The 19219-nt window shown below is 44.7% G+C and overlaps 1 protein-coding gene across 1 annotated transcript in view; it reads left to right on the top strand.

Moving 5' to 3' along the window:
• Nucleotides 1-166: 166 nt before the first annotated feature.
• The window catches only part of T265_00254 (hypothetical protein), a gene marked incomplete at both ends in the record, with an annotated part of 23683 nt that continues 4630 nt past the window's right edge, over nucleotides 167-19219 (top strand). Inside the window, 9 exons of the mRNA XM_009163962.1 lie at nucleotides 167-228; nucleotides 879-1389; nucleotides 4112-4387; nucleotides 8537-8610; nucleotides 11476-11550; nucleotides 12385-12559; nucleotides 14836-15039; nucleotides 15833-15930; nucleotides 18383-18599. Of these exons, the coding sequence (XP_009162226.1) occupies nucleotides 167-228; nucleotides 879-1389; nucleotides 4112-4387; nucleotides 8537-8610; nucleotides 11476-11550; nucleotides 12385-12559; nucleotides 14836-15039; nucleotides 15833-15930; nucleotides 18383-18599 (1692 nt within the window). The remainder of the gene's footprint in view (nucleotides 229-878; nucleotides 1390-4111; nucleotides 4388-8536; nucleotides 8611-11475; nucleotides 11551-12384; nucleotides 12560-14835; nucleotides 15040-15832; nucleotides 15931-18382; nucleotides 18600-19219) is intronic.

Here is a 19219-nt window from a genome sequence, read left to right as displayed (position 1 = left end):
GGCATAGGATAGATTTAGAAAATGTGGACATCCTGAGACGGGGTTTAAGATTCACACCACAGCGACTGGTGGCCGAGGCGGTGGAAATCGCCAAGCATCCCAATGTGAATAGAATAGAGGGGGTAGAGCTTGCAAACGTGTGGAGAGCGGTCCTAGATCAGCCGAGATGAGACGAGGTGGTGTGCAGTTATCAGCGAAATGGTCTGGGTCTAAAAGTACAAAACCCAAGTAGAGTTAGATCCAATTGACGACCCCACCCCGATCCCCAAACTAATTGTCCCAGTGCCCTTGGACGAATACTGGTGAACGAAATCTGTGAACGACCACAAGAGGAATTTTCCATTAAGGTGTCCCAGACTGAAAAAGCAAGGACAGAAAATCCGGGTTCATCATAAAGACGAATCCCCCTAAACAATCTATCGTAAATCTTAGTCATCCCCACTAATCAACAAACAGGAACACCAGACTGAACCCCAGCACTGATCAAGTCACTAGTAATAAGGAATCTCACGGATCGGTTCCCTGACTGCCTTCAAACCCAATCAACTTACTTACTTACTCACTTGGCCTGACGAAGCTTTTGTGTTAAAAGTGAAACGTTGCCCAGCAATAAATCCACCGATTGTTTACCAAATCCCCCTGAAACGATGACTTACCAATCGGTCCCAAACATTTCGCAATTGATTGACTAGCCAACCTTCTTCGGAGCATTGACCACAAGACTGCTTTTTGACGAGACTTTGGTGACACTGTATCTTCCCCACTATTCCGTCCACATATGACAGATAAAGTAAATGTAATTAGACTTTTTTCAATCTGTTTCAATCTTATTCACTTTGCTAAGTTGTCTCTCTACTTCCCCTGTTTTCAGTTTGTAGCTGTTCTCACACCGAAGGGAACAGTTTCGTCGCCTGGGACGTCATTGTCTACAGTTTGATCATGGAGGTGGAAAGATCAAATTTATTAGCATTTGCTAAAATGTCTGTGCGTGATGTTATTCAAAGTATGGAAAGAAAGCAGGACCTTATTCTTGATGAAAAACAGCAGCTAAAAAATCAAGTTACCTTTAGCGTCAATAGACTTTTGCTGCTCATCGAACACTGTTTGTGCCACGGGTTGCGCAAGGACATCTCAAGTGGGATGGAGATGTTTGGAAGTCCCACGGACACCAACAAAACCTCTATTTTACGTCGTGCCAAAGAACAAGTACTTTCCACGACCAGTTCCCTGTTCACACAAATTTGTCCGGACCCTTGGCCAGTACTGGTACACTTGAGCCGGTGTATATCTGGATCAGGCGATCTTAGTGATACAATACAGTCTATGTCAGAGATTCGCACTGGGTTAGGTCGATCGCGCGTTTGGATACGTCAAGCACTCATGCAAAAGGTGAGTAGTCCTGATAATTGTGTGATTGTAGCCCGATACGATTTAATGTATTTTTATCCAAATGAAAAGACGTAGTTCGCAAGTTCACAGATTCCTAAAAATGGTCAGGAGTCGGATGTTTTTGTTGGCCCCAGTTCTTCTTCACCTCTATCGCCATGACCATCATTGTCGCTATCACTAGCAATAGCATCACCACAACCGACCACAATACATCAGCAGTGAACACAGATGCTCGACCGCCATGAACGCGAATAGCTGGGGTTTACGGACGAGTGGTCATGTGAGACGGGGGCTAAAGGATGATAATGAAGGGTGGGAGGCATCCATGTCCAGTTGCTATGGCTGTCGCATGGGGTGCATTCATTCATTCGGTGTCGTCACCCATGCTACACCCGGGTGAGTTTTTACTTTTTGGCAGTTTTATGCCCGCTTCAGACTAGCAAGCAATGGACTAAGTCAACTGGATTGGTAGCAATGAATGCAGTGTATATTCACTTGTCAGCTGTGGCACCCTTCCGGTACCTAGCCGCCATGCCGCCCGAGGGAGGCACGAGGGTTGGGATACTGCCAGTTTGCCCAAGCTTAGACAGGGGAAGTCGAGAGGCAGAGGTCGGATTCGAACCACGGAGCTTTCGGTCAGGGAACCGTGGTGAAGGCTCACTGAACCGTTCAAACGGGCGTACCCGTCAAGCAAGATTGGCGTAAATCAGCAACTGTTCTCTCATTTCTTCGTGTCCTCAAACCCATCTGTGGGTTTGTGTCCTACAGCTGCTTTCATCTGTAAGTGATCCACCAGCACCGTCCAACGGGCTCTGCCCTGTCGGTAGTTCTGCTTCGTCAGTACCATTCTACATTAGAGCCTCTGCACAAGAGATACTTGGAGAACGTATGGGAAACGTTTGGACTATGTTCTACTTTGACATTTCATCTCCTCCAAGGCTTGGTTATATGTTCCACACTCTCCCACTTTCTGGTGATCGAAAATCTTGTAGCTTGTAGCTTGGTGCTGGATTGCGTCCGAGAAACCAGGGCCAAAAGGATACCATAGACAGTTCTCTGTGCTGTTCTTGAACTTGCCGGATTCACTTGAGTTGGTCTGTTAATTTATAACACTCGTTACCTACTTTCATTTTGGTTTCGTTGGCTGTTTAGGAAACTGTCCTAATCCACGGTCCAAATCAGTGTGATTACAGAATGGTTTGTCAACTCTAGTATTTTACTCGGATAACTTGTTAGGTTTATTTCATCCAGGCGATATTCACATTACTCGTCTACTCAACCTATGATTGGGCGGAAAAGTGATTGCAGTAGCCTAAGTAACTTTATACAGTGTAAGCTTGTATTATATCTCCAGTTGACTCAGCTTTTTGAACTCTACGTAGTGACCTCACTACTTGAACAGCTTTGCTTAACCAGTCTCTTTATTTGGTACAAACGTGTTGCAATATTAAAAAACAGTCACTGGTGGGATTTAAGGTGGTTGTCAGTCCTAACTTATTACAGAGTTTTCCATTCATGTGTCGAAGCGGGCAGTAAGTCAGTTTCACTCCTTTTAGTCTCTAGATGAGTTGTTGTATAGGTTGTGCGGTAAAACTCCCCAACAGAATATGCGAACGATAAGTTGTCACTCCAAGATGTGCTTCCAAGTCATCGACTATAAATCCATAGAAAATATCCTATTCTATTAGGATATTTGCTAATTTTCCCGTAGGTGATGTTTATTTTCTGGTAATTACCGCGAGCTGTGTACAACAGACCTTGGGACTCGTACAGCAGAGAAGCATCAGTAGTCCAACACTGATATTGTGCTATCAATGATAATGTTGATAATCATGATCATGATCATAATGGTTATAATAATTGTGTTCACTATGACCGAAATGATTTTATTGGGATTCATTGCCTGAAACCGGATATCCTCAGAGAATTACATGCCAAGTAGATTTCTTAACAAAATCACACCTGGAGCATTATTCGAACCCCCGACCACTAGCTTGCTGGACGGGTTTTCTACTCTCGGAACTACGCAGGGCGTTGTCCCTCGTCGTGCGCACGTGTGGTGCCTTTGATAGTTCAGTTGATAAAGCACCTCGGTACATAAGAGTTCGGTGGTTAGCGTCCATCCGCGGACGTGAATTTTGTCCGTATATTTAGACTCTAAATTTCGAAATCTGGTGGTCACAGAGGCAGAGTGATGGCTAATCATTAGTTGTTCGTCATTACATATCTCAGTGTCATTTTCAGATTGAGCTGTTGCTTCCAGCTCCTGATATCAGGTAACTATCTCTCCTGAATACGTTGGTGACTAGAAAATAGGATATTTCGCTTATACTATCTTGGCTTACCTCCGCCAGCTGATGTAACCAAAATTTCAAAGGACTTTTGTTATGTTAGACTAACCACAAGAGACCCACATGATCGGAGGTGAATTTTACTACACAGTTTGTGGGTTTTCTAACCGAGAAACACAGCTCAGTCCCCGCATCTTCGAATTTCAATATACCTTTCAGCTTTTCGACCCTTCTTTCTGTTTTAGGTTGTTATTGTACTTCTGGGGTTAAGCTCACCTTATCTATAAGCTTATAGTTTGGACCTTAACGTCATTTTGTATTTCTCTGGCAAAATGGCAGATTAGTCTTCGAGTGCTGTTAAGCATGTCCTTTGCATATTGTCGGTCGATTATCTCACAGTATGATCAGTCTACTTTCCTCATTTTTTTCAGAGACTCAGTACTTACTTTCAACATTTGGTCGACCCGCATTGTGAGCTTCCAGGTTCCATCTCACCTCCCATTCATTCGCCCCCGTTTGTACACATCGAACAGGGTGAGAAACGTAGTTGTGCGACCAACATTCGTGTATCACACACCGCATTCTACCATCCGGGAGCTATGATGCTGAGTGATGAGGGAATCGTCTTTGCTGGTCTCCTTGTTGGGTTGTCCTCCCTGGACTTCTGCTTCGTGTTGAAGGACAATCTGAGTGAGATGGATGGCGCAGTGAGTGGCCGTTTGCCATGATCTTGATACTCAAATTTCTTGGGTGTTTCTGATGGGGCTGTTGTAGGTCGCCGTCCTGCCGCACGTGGTCGTAGGTACACACCATTACTTCCCTGTAGGTTTCACCTTTCTGAAAATGCTAATGATTCATAGGAAGTCTCGAGTATTTTTGGGTCTGTGTCCTCTTTCCTTCATGCCTTCGTGGGCTGCTGGTACCATGTGCACATACCAAGTGAAATGTATGCTCCAGGACTGGATTTATCGGAATAACGCCAAATATAGCGAGAGATTTGTAGTCGCTCTGTTGCTGCTCTTTTTTACGTTTTGGCTTTCGGGACTTCAATCAGGAACTTTTAGCTGTCACATACGGTTGCGAATAGCACGGTAGAACAACGGCATGTACAAGGAAAGTTCGGGAGAGTAATCAGTTCTTGGTTTCTGTTTGTTGTTCTTAGGCACTTTTCGGCACACGCACACGCATTATATAATATATGCATATATATGGACTTCATCATCATTATTATCAGCTGTAAGGACCGCGTACTTATCGCACAGTAGTTATAGCTGCCACAGTTCCGTTCACCGATGATTTGGGTAGGCAGCTTGGCACTGGAGGCGAGAGCTGATAACTTAGTGCGTAAATACAGCAGTCAGCAAACTGTTAAGTGAGGGGATCGGGAACGGAGCTATGCATTGAAGGTAATAGCTTGGATGCATGAGCGCCAGTGAGGGCGCTACTGGGCCATGTCTGACAATGTCTGTAACCATTGATATGAGCCGTCTCGGGGTCCCCATCCAGGAAGACGGCAATGACCAGGGCAGCTTAGTCTGCTGGTATTGGCTTTTATACTCTGCTGCCAAGTCGTTGTTTGATCGTCTCTGACTCGTTTCCACCCTTAACATGGTTGTGCGAAAAGAACCCTTCGAGAAAGTCGGTTGACTGGCATACGGAGCACGTTACCAAGCCATCCTAACCTATGGAGTATAGTCAGTTCATCTACCGTGAGCAGATTACCTTTTCTGAAAAGTCTTCGACGTACTTCAGCATTACTGATCCGATGTTCCCACCAGACCCGTGCAATGCTCCGAAGACATCGAAAGTCTTTTAACGTCCTCGGCGCGCGGCTTTCATGTTTTTGATTCTTATAGTCATATGAATCACTCCTCGGCATTGTAAACCCGACCTTGACGGTCACGCCTACGCCACAGGTGATGCCGGTTCAAAAAAGCTGCTCTGGCTTTCCCAGTCCTGACAGATACATCATTTTTCGTGAGGTCACCGGGGCTGATACAGCCACCAACGTAAACAAATTCGTCTGCTATCTCAGTTGGTTCATCCTCAAGCATGAGGCTAGGGTTCAACCCTAACCAGTCTTGAAGCATCACTGTACACTTTTCAGGTGTGAAGCGCACGCTAAACTGTAAGGCAGAGTTATTCCGATTATTTAATATTGTTCGCATTACGACAGTGTTAATCCACTACGTAGATAAAGCAAAAGCTCTGCTCAACGACACTACCACGTATCGCCGTCTGGAGAATGATCAAACCTAAAAACTTGCGAACAAAATCAACAAGAGCCTGAAGCGACTGAAGGACCTCTAAAAGATCACACCCAAAAAATATTGGCGAATGAGAACCAGAGAATCCAATACCTCCGAAAGTACACAAGGAGACCACACCACTAAGGCCAATTGTGTCACTCCCTGGCACACCAACCTACAATCTTGCAAAGGAACTATGGAGAAGGGTCAAGTATCTCATCAATAAATCGCAACACTCAATCAAAAACGCACAACAGTTCTTGGATAAACTAAAGAATATGACAATAGAAGAGGGCGAAACAACGGTCTTGTTTGATATCAGCTCACTGTTCACATCAGTGGACGTTCATTCCGCAAAGACAACAGCTGCTGAACTAATGGACAATCACGGACCCCCCAGTGGATCCTAAGGAAGGAAGACATGTGAATTGTTCAACCTCTGTTTGACCACATACTTCGAATTCAACGGTGATTGCTACGAACAATTGAAAGGAGCACCAATGGATTCCCCAATTTCAAGGTTCATCGCCGAGATTGCAATTCGAAAACTGGAGAGGATCGTGTTGCCGGATATCAACCCGAAGCTGTGGGTACGTTATGTAGACAACACCTTTATCACCATCAAGAAGAGAGAACTACAACGAGAAATCTAATTGATAAACAGTGTATCCGATGACATCAAGTTCACGGTAGAAGAGGAAAACAACAACAAGCTGGCGGTTTTAGATATCCTCGTCACAAGGTTGCCGAAAGGCTACGCACACGGATCAAATTCTGAGCTACCACAGCAACCACCCAAACTGCCACAAACAGAGCTGCGTTCGGACACTATTCAAGCGAACTGAAACACACTGCAACACAGTAGAATCCAAAGCAAAAGAAGAGAAACGCCTATACAGAATCTTTCAAAGGAACGGTTACCCAAGGAATTTCGTCCGGAGAACTTCGAGAAAATGCAACTCAACCAACTCGACAACCGGAAACATAAGCAAAACAATCACATTACCATATGTCAAAAACATTTCGGAGATGACCGCCAGGATACTACGACAGCATACCATAAAAGTTGCCCACAGACCGACTGACACGTTGCGAAGACTACTATCAAAACCAAAGGGGGCACTTAATGCGATGGAAAAGACAAATGCAACAATTGTGAAAAACTACGTGGAAACAGGGAAGAAACTGTCAACCAGAATCAACGAACACAAGCTCTCCACCAGGATACACGACCAACTCTCTCTCATCTCTGCACAGGAAGGTGGAGGACACAGTTTCGATTGGAATAACGTCAGAATACTGGGCCAGGCAAGAACAAAGAAAGAACGCGAGTTCATGGAGGCGTGNTGAGATTGATCCTGTCTACCAGCCTCTGAGGACAAAGGAAATCCAGAACCACAAAACCCGAGGTCGAACAAGGACTCAATGAAGAAATCAATAGAACAGCAAACTACTAAAAATATGAGGTACGCTACAAGCCAACAGAGAAGCCAACCACGACGCAATACAGATCAAGATCGGGCGAATCGAAAGAGATCAATGGGCGACAGTTTCAGCAAGAGCGTGGCTGTAGGAAGCAAGAAATACAAACCACAACTCACTACAGAGTAAGATCGGACCAACCAGAATCCTGGTTACAGCGCAAAGGCTGCTCTTTGTAAACTATATAAACGCGGGCACGAAGAGAGGAACTACCCAACTAACAGCGCACTGAAGATGTCTCTCGAATGGTGATGAAACGTTTGCAAATCAATTGCCAAGTTCGGTGAACAGATCAACAGCCACCTGATCAATTACCAACTAGTGCACCCGAGCTACCAATATTCCAACACATTACCAGTGTTAATCCAAGAAGAGCTATGTCGTCTACGTACTCGATAGTTGTGAGCAGACGCCTGGGGAGCACATCGACCCAAGTGGTTAGAGCGCGAATTTACTGACCGGAAGGTTCGTATTTCAGACCCGACCTCTGCCTCTCGACTTCCTCTGTCTAGGCTCGGGCAATCTGGAAGTATCTCAACCCTAGTGCTTCCTTCAGGTGACATGGCAGCTAGGCACCGAAACGCTGGTAAAACTTAACCAAGGGTCTGCTGATTGAGTGCGAAACACCTTTTATATAATCCTCTTTCTCCGCAGTCGGCACAGTCTAGGTTGGCTAATTTGGTTCTCTTGGCCATATGGACTCTATGACGAAATCCGTTCGCTCAACTACGTTTGTTTGCTTGTTGGTGAAAGCGCATCGCTAATTGACACCACTACATTGACAGTACGGTAGTTGTTGTCGCGTTTTGTGCATAGTTGTACTAATTAGTTTTGGTAATCTGACACTTGTTCCAGTAACCATCACACTGGCCTTGCGGACTGTGGTACATTGCCTGTTACGTTTCATTTTGTGGGTAGCTGTCAGTGCCAATTCTAACCACTATATTTAACAGGTAATTGTATTCAACTGACCTGTGGTTTTGGTATATGGACTGTCCATTTTTTTACCATTCTGACTAGCATTTTTGACCTTAGGCAGCTACCCTTTCAGTAAACTTCGTCTACCAATCTACTTGCTTTGCTGTACTCTGCCGTTTGTCTATCTTTGTATGTACTTGTTAAAAGTTACAACCGATTCCCTATCATGTCTACGTGCAATGTGACGTCGACCGTTTGGAACGGTTCATCAATAAGGATAAGTGAGTTGTCGTTCCGCATCACTTTGTTGTTACCAATCGTGCTCCGTTTTGGTTTATTCCGGCGCGGTGTACTCATATCGTTTGTATTCATTCATTTAGCGATTCATTTTTGGAGAGGGATCATAAGAGAGAATGATTTGCTTTCATCCCATTCTTTATTCCCGGATCCTTTTTAGAGAGAAAACTCGACCAAAAATCAACTTATGCGAAGAGTGCTGATTACAGTACCCAAGCTTTTGTCAGACTAATGCTTGACGACCTTGCTGCTCGTTCTTACCCACTCTGTCTACCCACTCTTTTCCATTCTAAACTGAGCTGCACTGGTGATAACGCACCCTGTTTTTTAGGAGAACTACAGTAAATCCACAGTAGACCTCGTTTTATGTCATTCGGGTGCCATTTGCGACCAAGCAGTCGTAGATTAAAAATATCAGGTCTTTGTTCGGATTGTCATTTTTGTATAGCAGCGAAGCACATGCGTTTGAATACTCGAGTTGTTATCTACGATTGTGAAACTAGCCCTTTATAGTAACCCCTGTTCTTCCGCACAGATAGCAGCGCATTTCTGCTTTGTTTGTTTTGTTGGTGTGTCTATATTGGCGGTATTTGGCTGTGTCGCGCAATAAGTCAACGCCAACAACTGTATTTGACCACAAAAAATCGTTCAGCTGTAGTACCCTTTCGGTGCCTAACTGCCATGCATGCCGAAGGTTGCACGGGGGCTGGGATACTGCCAGATTGCCCAAGCCTAGACAGGGGAATTCGAGAGGCAGAGGTCGGGTTCGAATCACAGAACTTCCGGCCAGTAAATTCGCGCTCTAACCACCTGGACCATGTCGCACCGTAAAGGAGTTTTACATGGCAAGTGATACGAGAACCAGCGTTCGGCTTGCGAGATTCCAGCTTATTTTGGTGAATAAGTTGTTGTCTATGATGATGGTGATGATTATAATTGTGGTGGTATGCCCTGTATCTCGGGAGTATTATACCACGTGTGTGACATTCGCCAAACAACTGGGTACCAACGTTCTGCTTTCTTTAACTTCTCCAGATCGATGCGGTAAGTCTCTGAGCAGCCGGTGTCGTCTAGATTTAGAACTGCTGACGCAATAGAAAGTTTTTGGATGAAGTGGGGAATTACAATCTGGACGTCATTGTCCTATAGTGTCGATGTATTTCATGAAATCGGTAAAGCGGTCCGTCTTCTAGAATGTCCTTGAGAAACTCAGCTAGTGTAGAAATCTGTATGCCAGCTTTGATAAAAATCCGGAGTGAAAATGTCTGACTAGTTGCCTGTACATTCATCATCATAAACTGAAACCCAAAGTTGGTTAAAATACAATGGTTTCAAATATAACTTCACTTTTGCAGATATTCGAATAGTGTACCTTTACACCAACGTGCTAGTAGTGTGCGCTTTTAAGAGGGGTAACATTAATCTATGAATGGTTGTAAGGGCGGAATTAGTTACCAGACAGGTAGGATGTGCTAGGAGTTATGCGTGCTACTTTAACTCCGCATCTGGCATTTTTCGCACGCCGTAACCATGATTGTTTCGCCCTGGAGAAACCAGCCATTGTTTGGAAAGTCTCTCCCTGAAGGTGCTCGGTCGGGGTTACGTTTGACCTGATGTAAAACCCAGCTGTGATCCGTTATATATGTAGAACTCATGCTTATCAACGTGACTGATGCGTGCGTGCCTCAGGGGCTGACGTAACTTCGCACACAGAATTCAACATTTTCTGGAACTAAATAACGTTTTTATCTCAAAAGGAATCAGCTGCGGACCATAGACGAACGCACCACTGATTTTCGGACGTGTCCACCTCTTCAGGTGCATATGGCGTACCACCACAACCAGTCAAGTAGTCGTAAGCATGTCTGCCTCACGTCATTTTACCGCATTTCAGACCCTGAGCTAGGGATAGCTCGGTGGTTAAGGCTCCAGCTTAATGACCAGAAGGTCCGCGGTTCGAACCCAGCCTTTGCATCTCGACTGTTATTTTCTAGGCTTGGGTGACCTGGCCGTATCTCAGTCCTCGTGCATGGCAACTAGGCACCGGAAGGGTGGTACAGTTGAATGATTAGTTCAAACCTTAGTCTGACTAAGGTTTTATCCCTCCATGAAGGTGCAACTTGGGTTCATAGTGCTCTGTATGGAGTAACTGCTGTGTTGCACTAGGACAGGAGAGGGATGACTGTCGACAATTGTTGTCGCGTGTCCGAAACTTTCCGAGTTTTGTGGGTTGTGCGCTACTGATGATTCCCATTAAGAACGAGACACCTATACAGTGCTTCTCGGCTTTTCAGATAGATTCACTGATAGGACGAAATCTCAAGGGCAAATTACAAAACCTCACACTGCAATCAGTTTCCGAACATTTGTGGCTTCATGTGGTAACAAGTAATACTGCAACTGTTGCCCGTAGTACCTCTATTGGTCCACCTTTTTTTCTGACTTAATGCGCCTTGTGAACTCGAGATTTGATGGGGCTGAATACATGAGGTTTTGTTTGTCGTGTCCGCGGTTCAAGTTCAATGCTTACTTCGGTTTGCGACTGGACTACTGTTCCACTTCCCTTCATTTGGCTGAAGACATTGAGAGACACTTCTGCAAGCGGATTTTATGTGTTCGCTTCATATTCAGGTCACTGGATTGAGTGTTTGGAGGTGTACACACCGCTGGTATCGGAAAGCCGACATTAACCGCCTTTCTTACATGGCGTTAAATGATCTAAAATAGATGTTGGGCAGCGATGCACAGGTGTTTCACACAGATGATGTTAATAATGACCTAATGCGATAATACTACATCAAGTGTGTTTCAAATACTATTCAATACTTACCTGTGCTTCACCTCCACAGTCTCTTCCCTGCCGTCGATTTGTCCTCAGTGATTGATCAGAAGAATTTTCTGGAAGAACTCAATAGAAAGCTTCAGTAAGTTATCGTCCGTCACTCGGTTCTTGAGGCACAGTAACATGCCTGTTTTATAGCACTGTTCCTGAATTCACCCCCCTCCCAAGTTTATGGCTAGTATCTACTACCCCTTATTCTGCAGAAGTTGCGAAAAACGAATGATTGGTACGGTATCTGGGGATTTACACTTGCTATAGCTCTCACGGAAAGATGTGAGTCACTGACTGGTTGTCCTATGGCTCAGATCTATCATTGGCTTTCTAAATGCTCTTTACTAAACTCAGGCCTGCCTCCATGCTTCCTTCGGAACAAATGATGCCTATGTACTTAAACGGGCACCACAAGTGACAGTTCGTTCTGTTTACTGTTGTCTGGTTACAGCGATTGCCTCAATATGGTTATGAACCCCTCATTTTTCCGTCACTAATTTTCTAGAAAGCGCCTTGTTGCTGTTGGTTCTCTGTATTTCTGGATTACCGACCCGCTGCGGTGGCTCTCTTGCTTCGTGTCCTTCGTGTCTAGTAGCTATCGTTTCATGGACACGTTCCATTTCTGTATGCATGCCATTTTCCATTGGATTCCTTATTCTACCTAGGTGCGCTGGGCCAGGTTATCAAGCGAGGAACAGTTTGACACCCTTAGGAGCATCCCATAATAACAATACTAATAACAATACTAATAATAACCAGCCTACTAGTTTTAGGACAAGTTGACTACCGCGTTGTTAATCGAATCGACCGTTCAGTAGATGACTTTTATTTGTAAATAAACTGCAACTGTAATGCTGCAACTGCGTGATCCTTCCGAATTTCAGAATAATTCTGTCTCATTTTGGTTATTCTTTTTACTTATCAGGAACCAAGTGGAACAGCATATTGTCGAGCAGCGGAATCAGCACGATCGGTTGCAAGAACTGACTTCAGTTATGGACATGTTGAGATTGGAAAACCGAGGTCTCAAGATCGCTGTTAGTGAACTAAAGCGTCAGTCTTTTGTGGATTCCGCAGTTGGATCACCAGGCGTTACACCGGTGAGCTTGTTACTCGGTTGCTTCTTGTTCGTGTGTTTCTACTTTACGGCCCACCCATTTGTACCTGGCCCCTACCACTTTCCAATTCCCATTTTGTGGCCATGTAGTCACTAGCCCGAGTATACCTGTTTTCTGCTAATGGTTCATGATGAGCTCGTGTATGGTCAGTTGTAACTTTCCCCAACTACTCTTCTGAACAACATATAGTGCGACAGAGTTTTTGAAACCTTGCGGCAAACACACATTCACCCGTTTTTCTTTATGCGCACAGCCGCTATGCACTGAATGGTGATGCTTGTTTTATTGTCAAATCAACAGAGTCTATCCCGTAGGAGTTATTACTTCAGTTCGGGATTCCAACTAGAGAACTTCTGATCCCGGACTATGTGCCAGTGATAACAGTGATTCAACTGCAGTTTGATCTGCAATAGACTGTATACTTAGTTCATCACGTGCGTAGTGCGTATGCCGCTTCGAAATTCTGTGTTGGACATGTTCAGCTGCTACTTAAAGCTTCAGAGATTCACAAATGTTGCCACGTTTACAAGTGTCTGTAGGTGTCTGCAGAATTAGATGATTGTGGCTCTAATAACCGGTCAAACCATTTTGCCTGCAGCGGCCGGCTGTGTTCATGGGTTCACGTTGTACGCAGTTTTAACTCAAGCGACCGATCCTATACTCCTTACTTGATTGTTTCAGGTACTACGTCCTCTTTCCAATGCAAATTCGCTAACATTGTCGATTAGCCCCGGGTTTCTCGCCGTATCCCTTCTTGTGGTGTGCTAGTGCGATACATTTTTTCACTGTTAGATTTTTCGATGTCTCTGTTTTGCAAAAGAATATTTTGGTTGCCACCTAAGTCTTCCAATCACTTTTTTGGTTCATATCAAACAATATGATTTATTTGGAACACTGGAAGAACGTAAAGTGTAATCGATTAGCTAAGCTGGAGCTAGCACAGAAAATAAGACACGAGACACGGGCTGATGTTCGTGGTTTGGTACCTTTCCTTTGGGTCTGAGCTTCCTTCCGACTGGATTCTACCTGTGAACCAGCAGGTAGTACAGCTGGATAGTCGGCAAATTAACATATATCTCCTATGCATATGTCGCAAAATACTTGTGATGATCAACCGGAAAATATTCGCCTGGCCACCATCGATGAGACCCAAACTTAGTTCCAATTTTTCATTAACTCAGTCTATTCGATCCAAATATGGTTATTTAACTCACACATTTTCGTTTTCTGAAGTTTTGATTTTATGAATATCCAGATGACAATCTATCGTATCGGGTCGGTCGTTTTACGTCTTCTGAAAGAGATCACACGATCATTGAACTCCACCGGTACACAACCTCCAGTATATCCGTATTTTTCAATGTGACTGATTTCATCGTCGAAGCTTTTTTCGTCTTGTCTAGCACATCCTTAAATGTAAACCGTCTTTTCCACTGAGTTGTTGGTCGTGATTGTGTGCACAATGTATGCCTCTGGTAGGCTGCCGTCTTTATTTCTTACATGCGCTGCTGTGGACATGCTTCACTGCTATGCTACGCACAGCTAGCATACGCACTGGGATGATTTTGGATGTTTGGTACAACTGATTTCTCTACTCGAGTGAAATCATCTGTCCTTTATAGTATCGCGTGGTCTGCAAGAAGCGGTTGGACAGCAGTACCCTCATGTATTAACGTTCTTGTCATCATTCGTTCGGATTTGAGTTTTCGCTGACTCCCCTACATGGGCAACCAGAAGACCCCACTTTTATGTCCTTATGCTTTATAAGCATAATCTCTCCAGAAAGGGTATTAGACATGACAGTTCGTTTCCCTCAACATATAGCTTCGAACTCTTTAAGGTGCTTTTACCTACAAGTAGTCTATGGTCAAAACAGGTGACTACACCTTTTCCGGCGATTCCTGCAGTTCTGCAGGAACTCAGCCCGAAATCCATTCTTCGCAACTTCGAAGGAGGCGATTAAGGGAAAACGAAAAGGTCTTTGGGGCGATATCTGGTGTTCGTGCCCGCTTTTGCAAACTGGCATTGCAACCGATCAAACTTATTGAGATGGTAGTTGATCGCATGCGTTTTTGATCGAACAGTAGATCTGACACTGCTCCCTTGCATATGGCCGATTACATTCCAAAGTCTTGACATCTTTTCCTTCACATCGTTTGCATAGTAATGGACACGGTGTCCCCTACCCAAACTGGCTTAGGTTACTTGCTTATTCATTCACTCAACTCTTTATTCCATTCTTCCCAACTGTCCTTCAGGACAGTTCAGTTTCGAGTAAGGACTCGGATATTTCTCCAGAAATTACGTGTATCAAGAACAATGCAGCCGCCACTCCATCCAATGAAACAGAACTTAATCGCCTACAGCGTCAGCTGGAAGAAAAGACAATGTTACTGGATTCGCTGCGCACGGAGCTGAGTGAAAGCCAGTCTCGGATAGCTTCCGTTTGTCGTCAGTTAACCGTGAGTCCTTTTTTGGCACTTGCCAGCTCAATCAATGATCTACTTAGTTTGTACTTTGCCAGCGGGTATCGACTACTGCTACCAGTTTTCCGCATAAAGGGTTGCGTTTCCACAACACTTATTCCATTCTTCAAGAGCGGCAACACAGCCGTTCTGGTATCCTTCTTTGAGGATCGGTTTTTCAGCGACTTACGGGTCGGATTCCGTAGTGAATGGTGTGAGTCTCAGAACTAGGTAGCTGTACTCAGATGCAATGCGGCTACCGAATATGCCATGAAAGATCATTTTGATAGCTCGATTTAGGTAAGATGCATGGGCCTGGTGCACGGCACCTTGGTAGGAGATCATGATAACACTCTATTTGGACTGAATTCTGTAAGTAGTGGAGATCTTTGATGCACTTGTGGTTCTTTGACCTCATGAAATGAAAATCCGAACGTCAGTGTGGGGTAGGTTGACTGGATAGTTTGCAAGTATACACAAGACCTAACTAACTTCAGGGCAACCCAGTCAACCGTCGGTAGCACCGCTTGACTTGCAGTTGTAGTCTGGTTTGAACTAAGGGAAGAGTAGGTTGTACTTGCGAGGCTTTGAAGTTGTTCAAATGCCGTCAGAACGTTTGTTGCGTGACATTTTTCCGTTTCTACAGGCACACTGAGTGTTGTGGATGGTCTGGCTCACGCAGAGGTTGTCCCTGTTGTTTCACTTTGCCAGACTGCCCCATTAATTAATTAACTAAATGAACAAGTCCTCAGCTTATTAGTAATCAGCCAAACTTTCATTTCTCTTCAAGCACTCACAAACTCTATTGGAACAAAAACAATTGCTTATTCGACAACTGGAGGGGAAAACAAAAGGGATGAGTACGATTATGGATCAGATGCACGAACGGTAAGTGCCATTGCGTTTCAGGCACCTCGATTCCTGTTTGTTATACACTTTAGTTGTTTTATACAGGTTATTGATTATCGTGTATCAGCCCCCAACACGTAGTTGATGAAGCCGCGTCCAACTTCGCAGTGTTCGGTTTGCAGCTGGGACTTTCCTAACCTTTTAGTTTAATATTCTGTGCCCGGTGAGCTAGCTTCATTAGCGAGTCAATTGTTACAGTGCACCCGAGTTGGACGCTTGCTGCACTCAACCGTTTGATTCACCACCGGTAACATGTCACTCGTTTCAGGAATCTGGTGGCAAGTGGCTCTTTACGATCGTCCATCTCTGACCATCATCCCGGCGTGTGCACTGGCCGGAGTACCATACTAACAGAATTTTTTGGTTAAACGGCAAGTCAATATTCGTTCTATCGGCACTTGGGAACCATTGGAAGTTCAGACATGACCCTCAAATGAAATAGCCATCTTTCTTACTTAAAAGTTTACTTATGTGGCAACGTTGAGAAATTTATCAATCCTAATAATAAAAACCTCAAGGCTGTATGGCGTTTCTAAACTTATCACGCTATCTCCAGATCGGGCGTTTCGAATGTGGTATAGTAGTTTATACTAATTCTTCTCTCTTGTGGATAACTTAAGGGTGATCATGTTTTTCCAGACGACCATTAACTGTGGGCTACCTGAACGTCCGAAAACGATGGATCGAAATGATGACCAGGCGGGCCGTCCTGCAGGACGTGCTGAAGAGGTACAGGATCACTGGTTGACCAAGGAAGCCTTCCAGAAACGGCTGATCGGCTACCGAAAGGAGAACAAGTGGTATCATAGTGTCTATTCCGCTTTGTCCTACTGCACTGAGGCAGTGATTCACTTAGAACCTGTGAAATTCCTACACGTCTTGCTTCTTTACATCTGATACTGTTATCGAAGCTGCGTGATAGTGAACAGTGCATATACCCCAACGCTATGCTCAACAGAATACGACAAAGATAGTTTCTACATCAGTCGTCTTCCTCAGTTAGCTCAGAAGAACGATGACATTCTCTTGCTGGGATCGAGATCGGTCGACCAGTTAAAATCGTTCCCTGTTGCCAGACTTTCATGGGCACACCCACGCGATGGTTACTCTTCTGCTTGTTTATGTTATTGTTGGTCACTGAGGCGTTCGATGGGGGCGGATCACCAGCTTGTCTGAATCTAAAACTCCTGGAAGATCTGAAAGTCATTTTGAAATGCGTCAGACAACTTGGAACGTCACTAGCTGAAGACAGTAGTTAAACAGATAAATTAACTGCGTCCAAGGTACCCTGGCCAGTCTGATGACAACACTCGATGTATGAGAGTGTTTGGAGAAAACAAATTGCATGCTGCATATTTTGTCTATCCTGGCAGCGACACTAAGAAGTGTATGCTTTCAAAACGACCTAATTCATCAGCCTAACGGCATCTAGGACAAATGGTGGAAGAAGGTGAATAGATTGAAGTATATGCTGCTCTGTGGTAGCACAAGGAGTTTTACAATTTTCAGTAGGTCATCTATGGGCCAAGTATCAAGCCGATCCGCGTCTGGTCGTAATGAAGCAGGCATCACCTATAGAACTAATGAATATGTGGCCAGACGAATTTCTGAATCGACGGACGAACGTCGACTGGGCTGCAGTCGGTAGCGTGCCTAAAACAGGGACGAAACTACTCCTGGAGTTCTCTTCGATTTTGGAATGGATGTGATGAGAGAACATGGAATTTTGTCGTTATCCCCCTATCTCCAGTATTCAGTCATTGTATACGCTGATGTACGTGGTTTCTACAGCTGATGATGATGCTATCTTGGAAGCATACTGCCTTCAGACTTGACCGTTGACCGTGAGCTAGGATCTTGTGGTGCCAAAACTCGTATGGCTTTTGACAACCCAGATAAACAGGCATGGAGAAACCGAGGACTCCAACTCGAAACCAAAGTGGACATTTAAAAGGCAGTAACCCTGGTGTAGGGCGTTGAAATGCTAATCATGTGCTGGCACAGCATTCGGTACCCGATTAGCTTTCACGTGCACTACTCCTGTCGAATACTTGGTATCAGCTGCACTGATCGAGTGCTAAACTTGGAGGTTTAACGCCGGTCTCGTTGTGACGAGATAGTTGCCACGTCCATATACAACTGCTTACGGTGTCCAGGACCGGTTAGCCTGTGTCGAACCAAGGTTCATATAGAGTTCATGAGTTGCAATCAAACTTGGGACTCCGTCGGCTTCGAACACGCGGTATAAACTCTGCTCAACCCACTGCATTGCGTTAACCAGCTTACTTCGATTACGGATGGGAATGTTGTATCTTGGGCATCTCTGAAACGTGCCAGGCTTTTGCACTCCATCCATTCCATTCCCACCTTATTTCTAGCTTCTTTCTGTAACCTTTTTTACTTTCTTCCTCATTGATTTTTGTCTTTGTAGATTAGCCGTTATGGGCACCGATAAAGTCGCAACCGAACGCACTTTGAATCAAATGAAACTGCAACTGTCCGATCTGCGATCGCGCTGTTCCCAACAACAGGCTGACCTGGAATCACAGCAATCAATATCTGCCGACCTCGAATCTCGGCTGAACGAACAAACTGCAGAAGTTAATCGTTTGCAGCCAAAGGTTGTCGAACTGGGCGAATGTCTTTCTGTGAGCACCCATCTTCTCATGACCCCCTTTTGTTCTCTGTTGTTATCTCCGCTTGTTGGTTGCCTCTTGGTTTTTCGGTTTCAAATGGCTTCATAATTTCTTACAATAATCTTAAACGCTTAAAAATGAAAACTACTTCCGGAATCCATAATGTGAAGTCGTCCCCTAGATTGTTGTCATTTATATCTAACAAGCCTCTCTCAATGGTGTTCTTATGCGCCGCCATCTTGGCGTCCGATTTTTCTAATTTGCGTAGCTTTTTCGGGGTCGTACTTAAGATGATGTACCATATACACACTATACACAAAGTGCTCGAGGACTAAGCTTCCCCACACACAAGCGGGAAACCTTAGGTAGCGATCATTTTTGTATTACAGGCCACACTTATAGACGTGGCCCTTTTCGCGCTCGATAGCGCTCCTATATACAAACTGTTACCTCCCATGCATGGTTCTATTGGCTCCGCGCAACCCATGTGCTGTCATAAGTGGTTATGATCTTCAGTGTTCTGGACTGTCGCTTTCCATACAAACTGCTCCCATGCATGGTTCTATTGGCTCCGCGCAACCCATGTGCTGTCATAAGTGGTTATGATCTTCAGTGTTCTGGACTGTCTGTCG

Source organism: Opisthorchis viverrini (genome assembly GCF_000715545.1).
Source record: "Opisthorchis viverrini unplaced genomic scaffold opera_v5_2, whole genome shotgun sequence".
In the NCBI taxonomy this organism is placed as follows: Eukaryota; Metazoa; Platyhelminthes; class Trematoda; order Opisthorchiida; family Opisthorchiidae; genus Opisthorchis; species Opisthorchis viverrini.
This window is presented reverse-complemented; position numbering and strand designations above follow the sequence as displayed.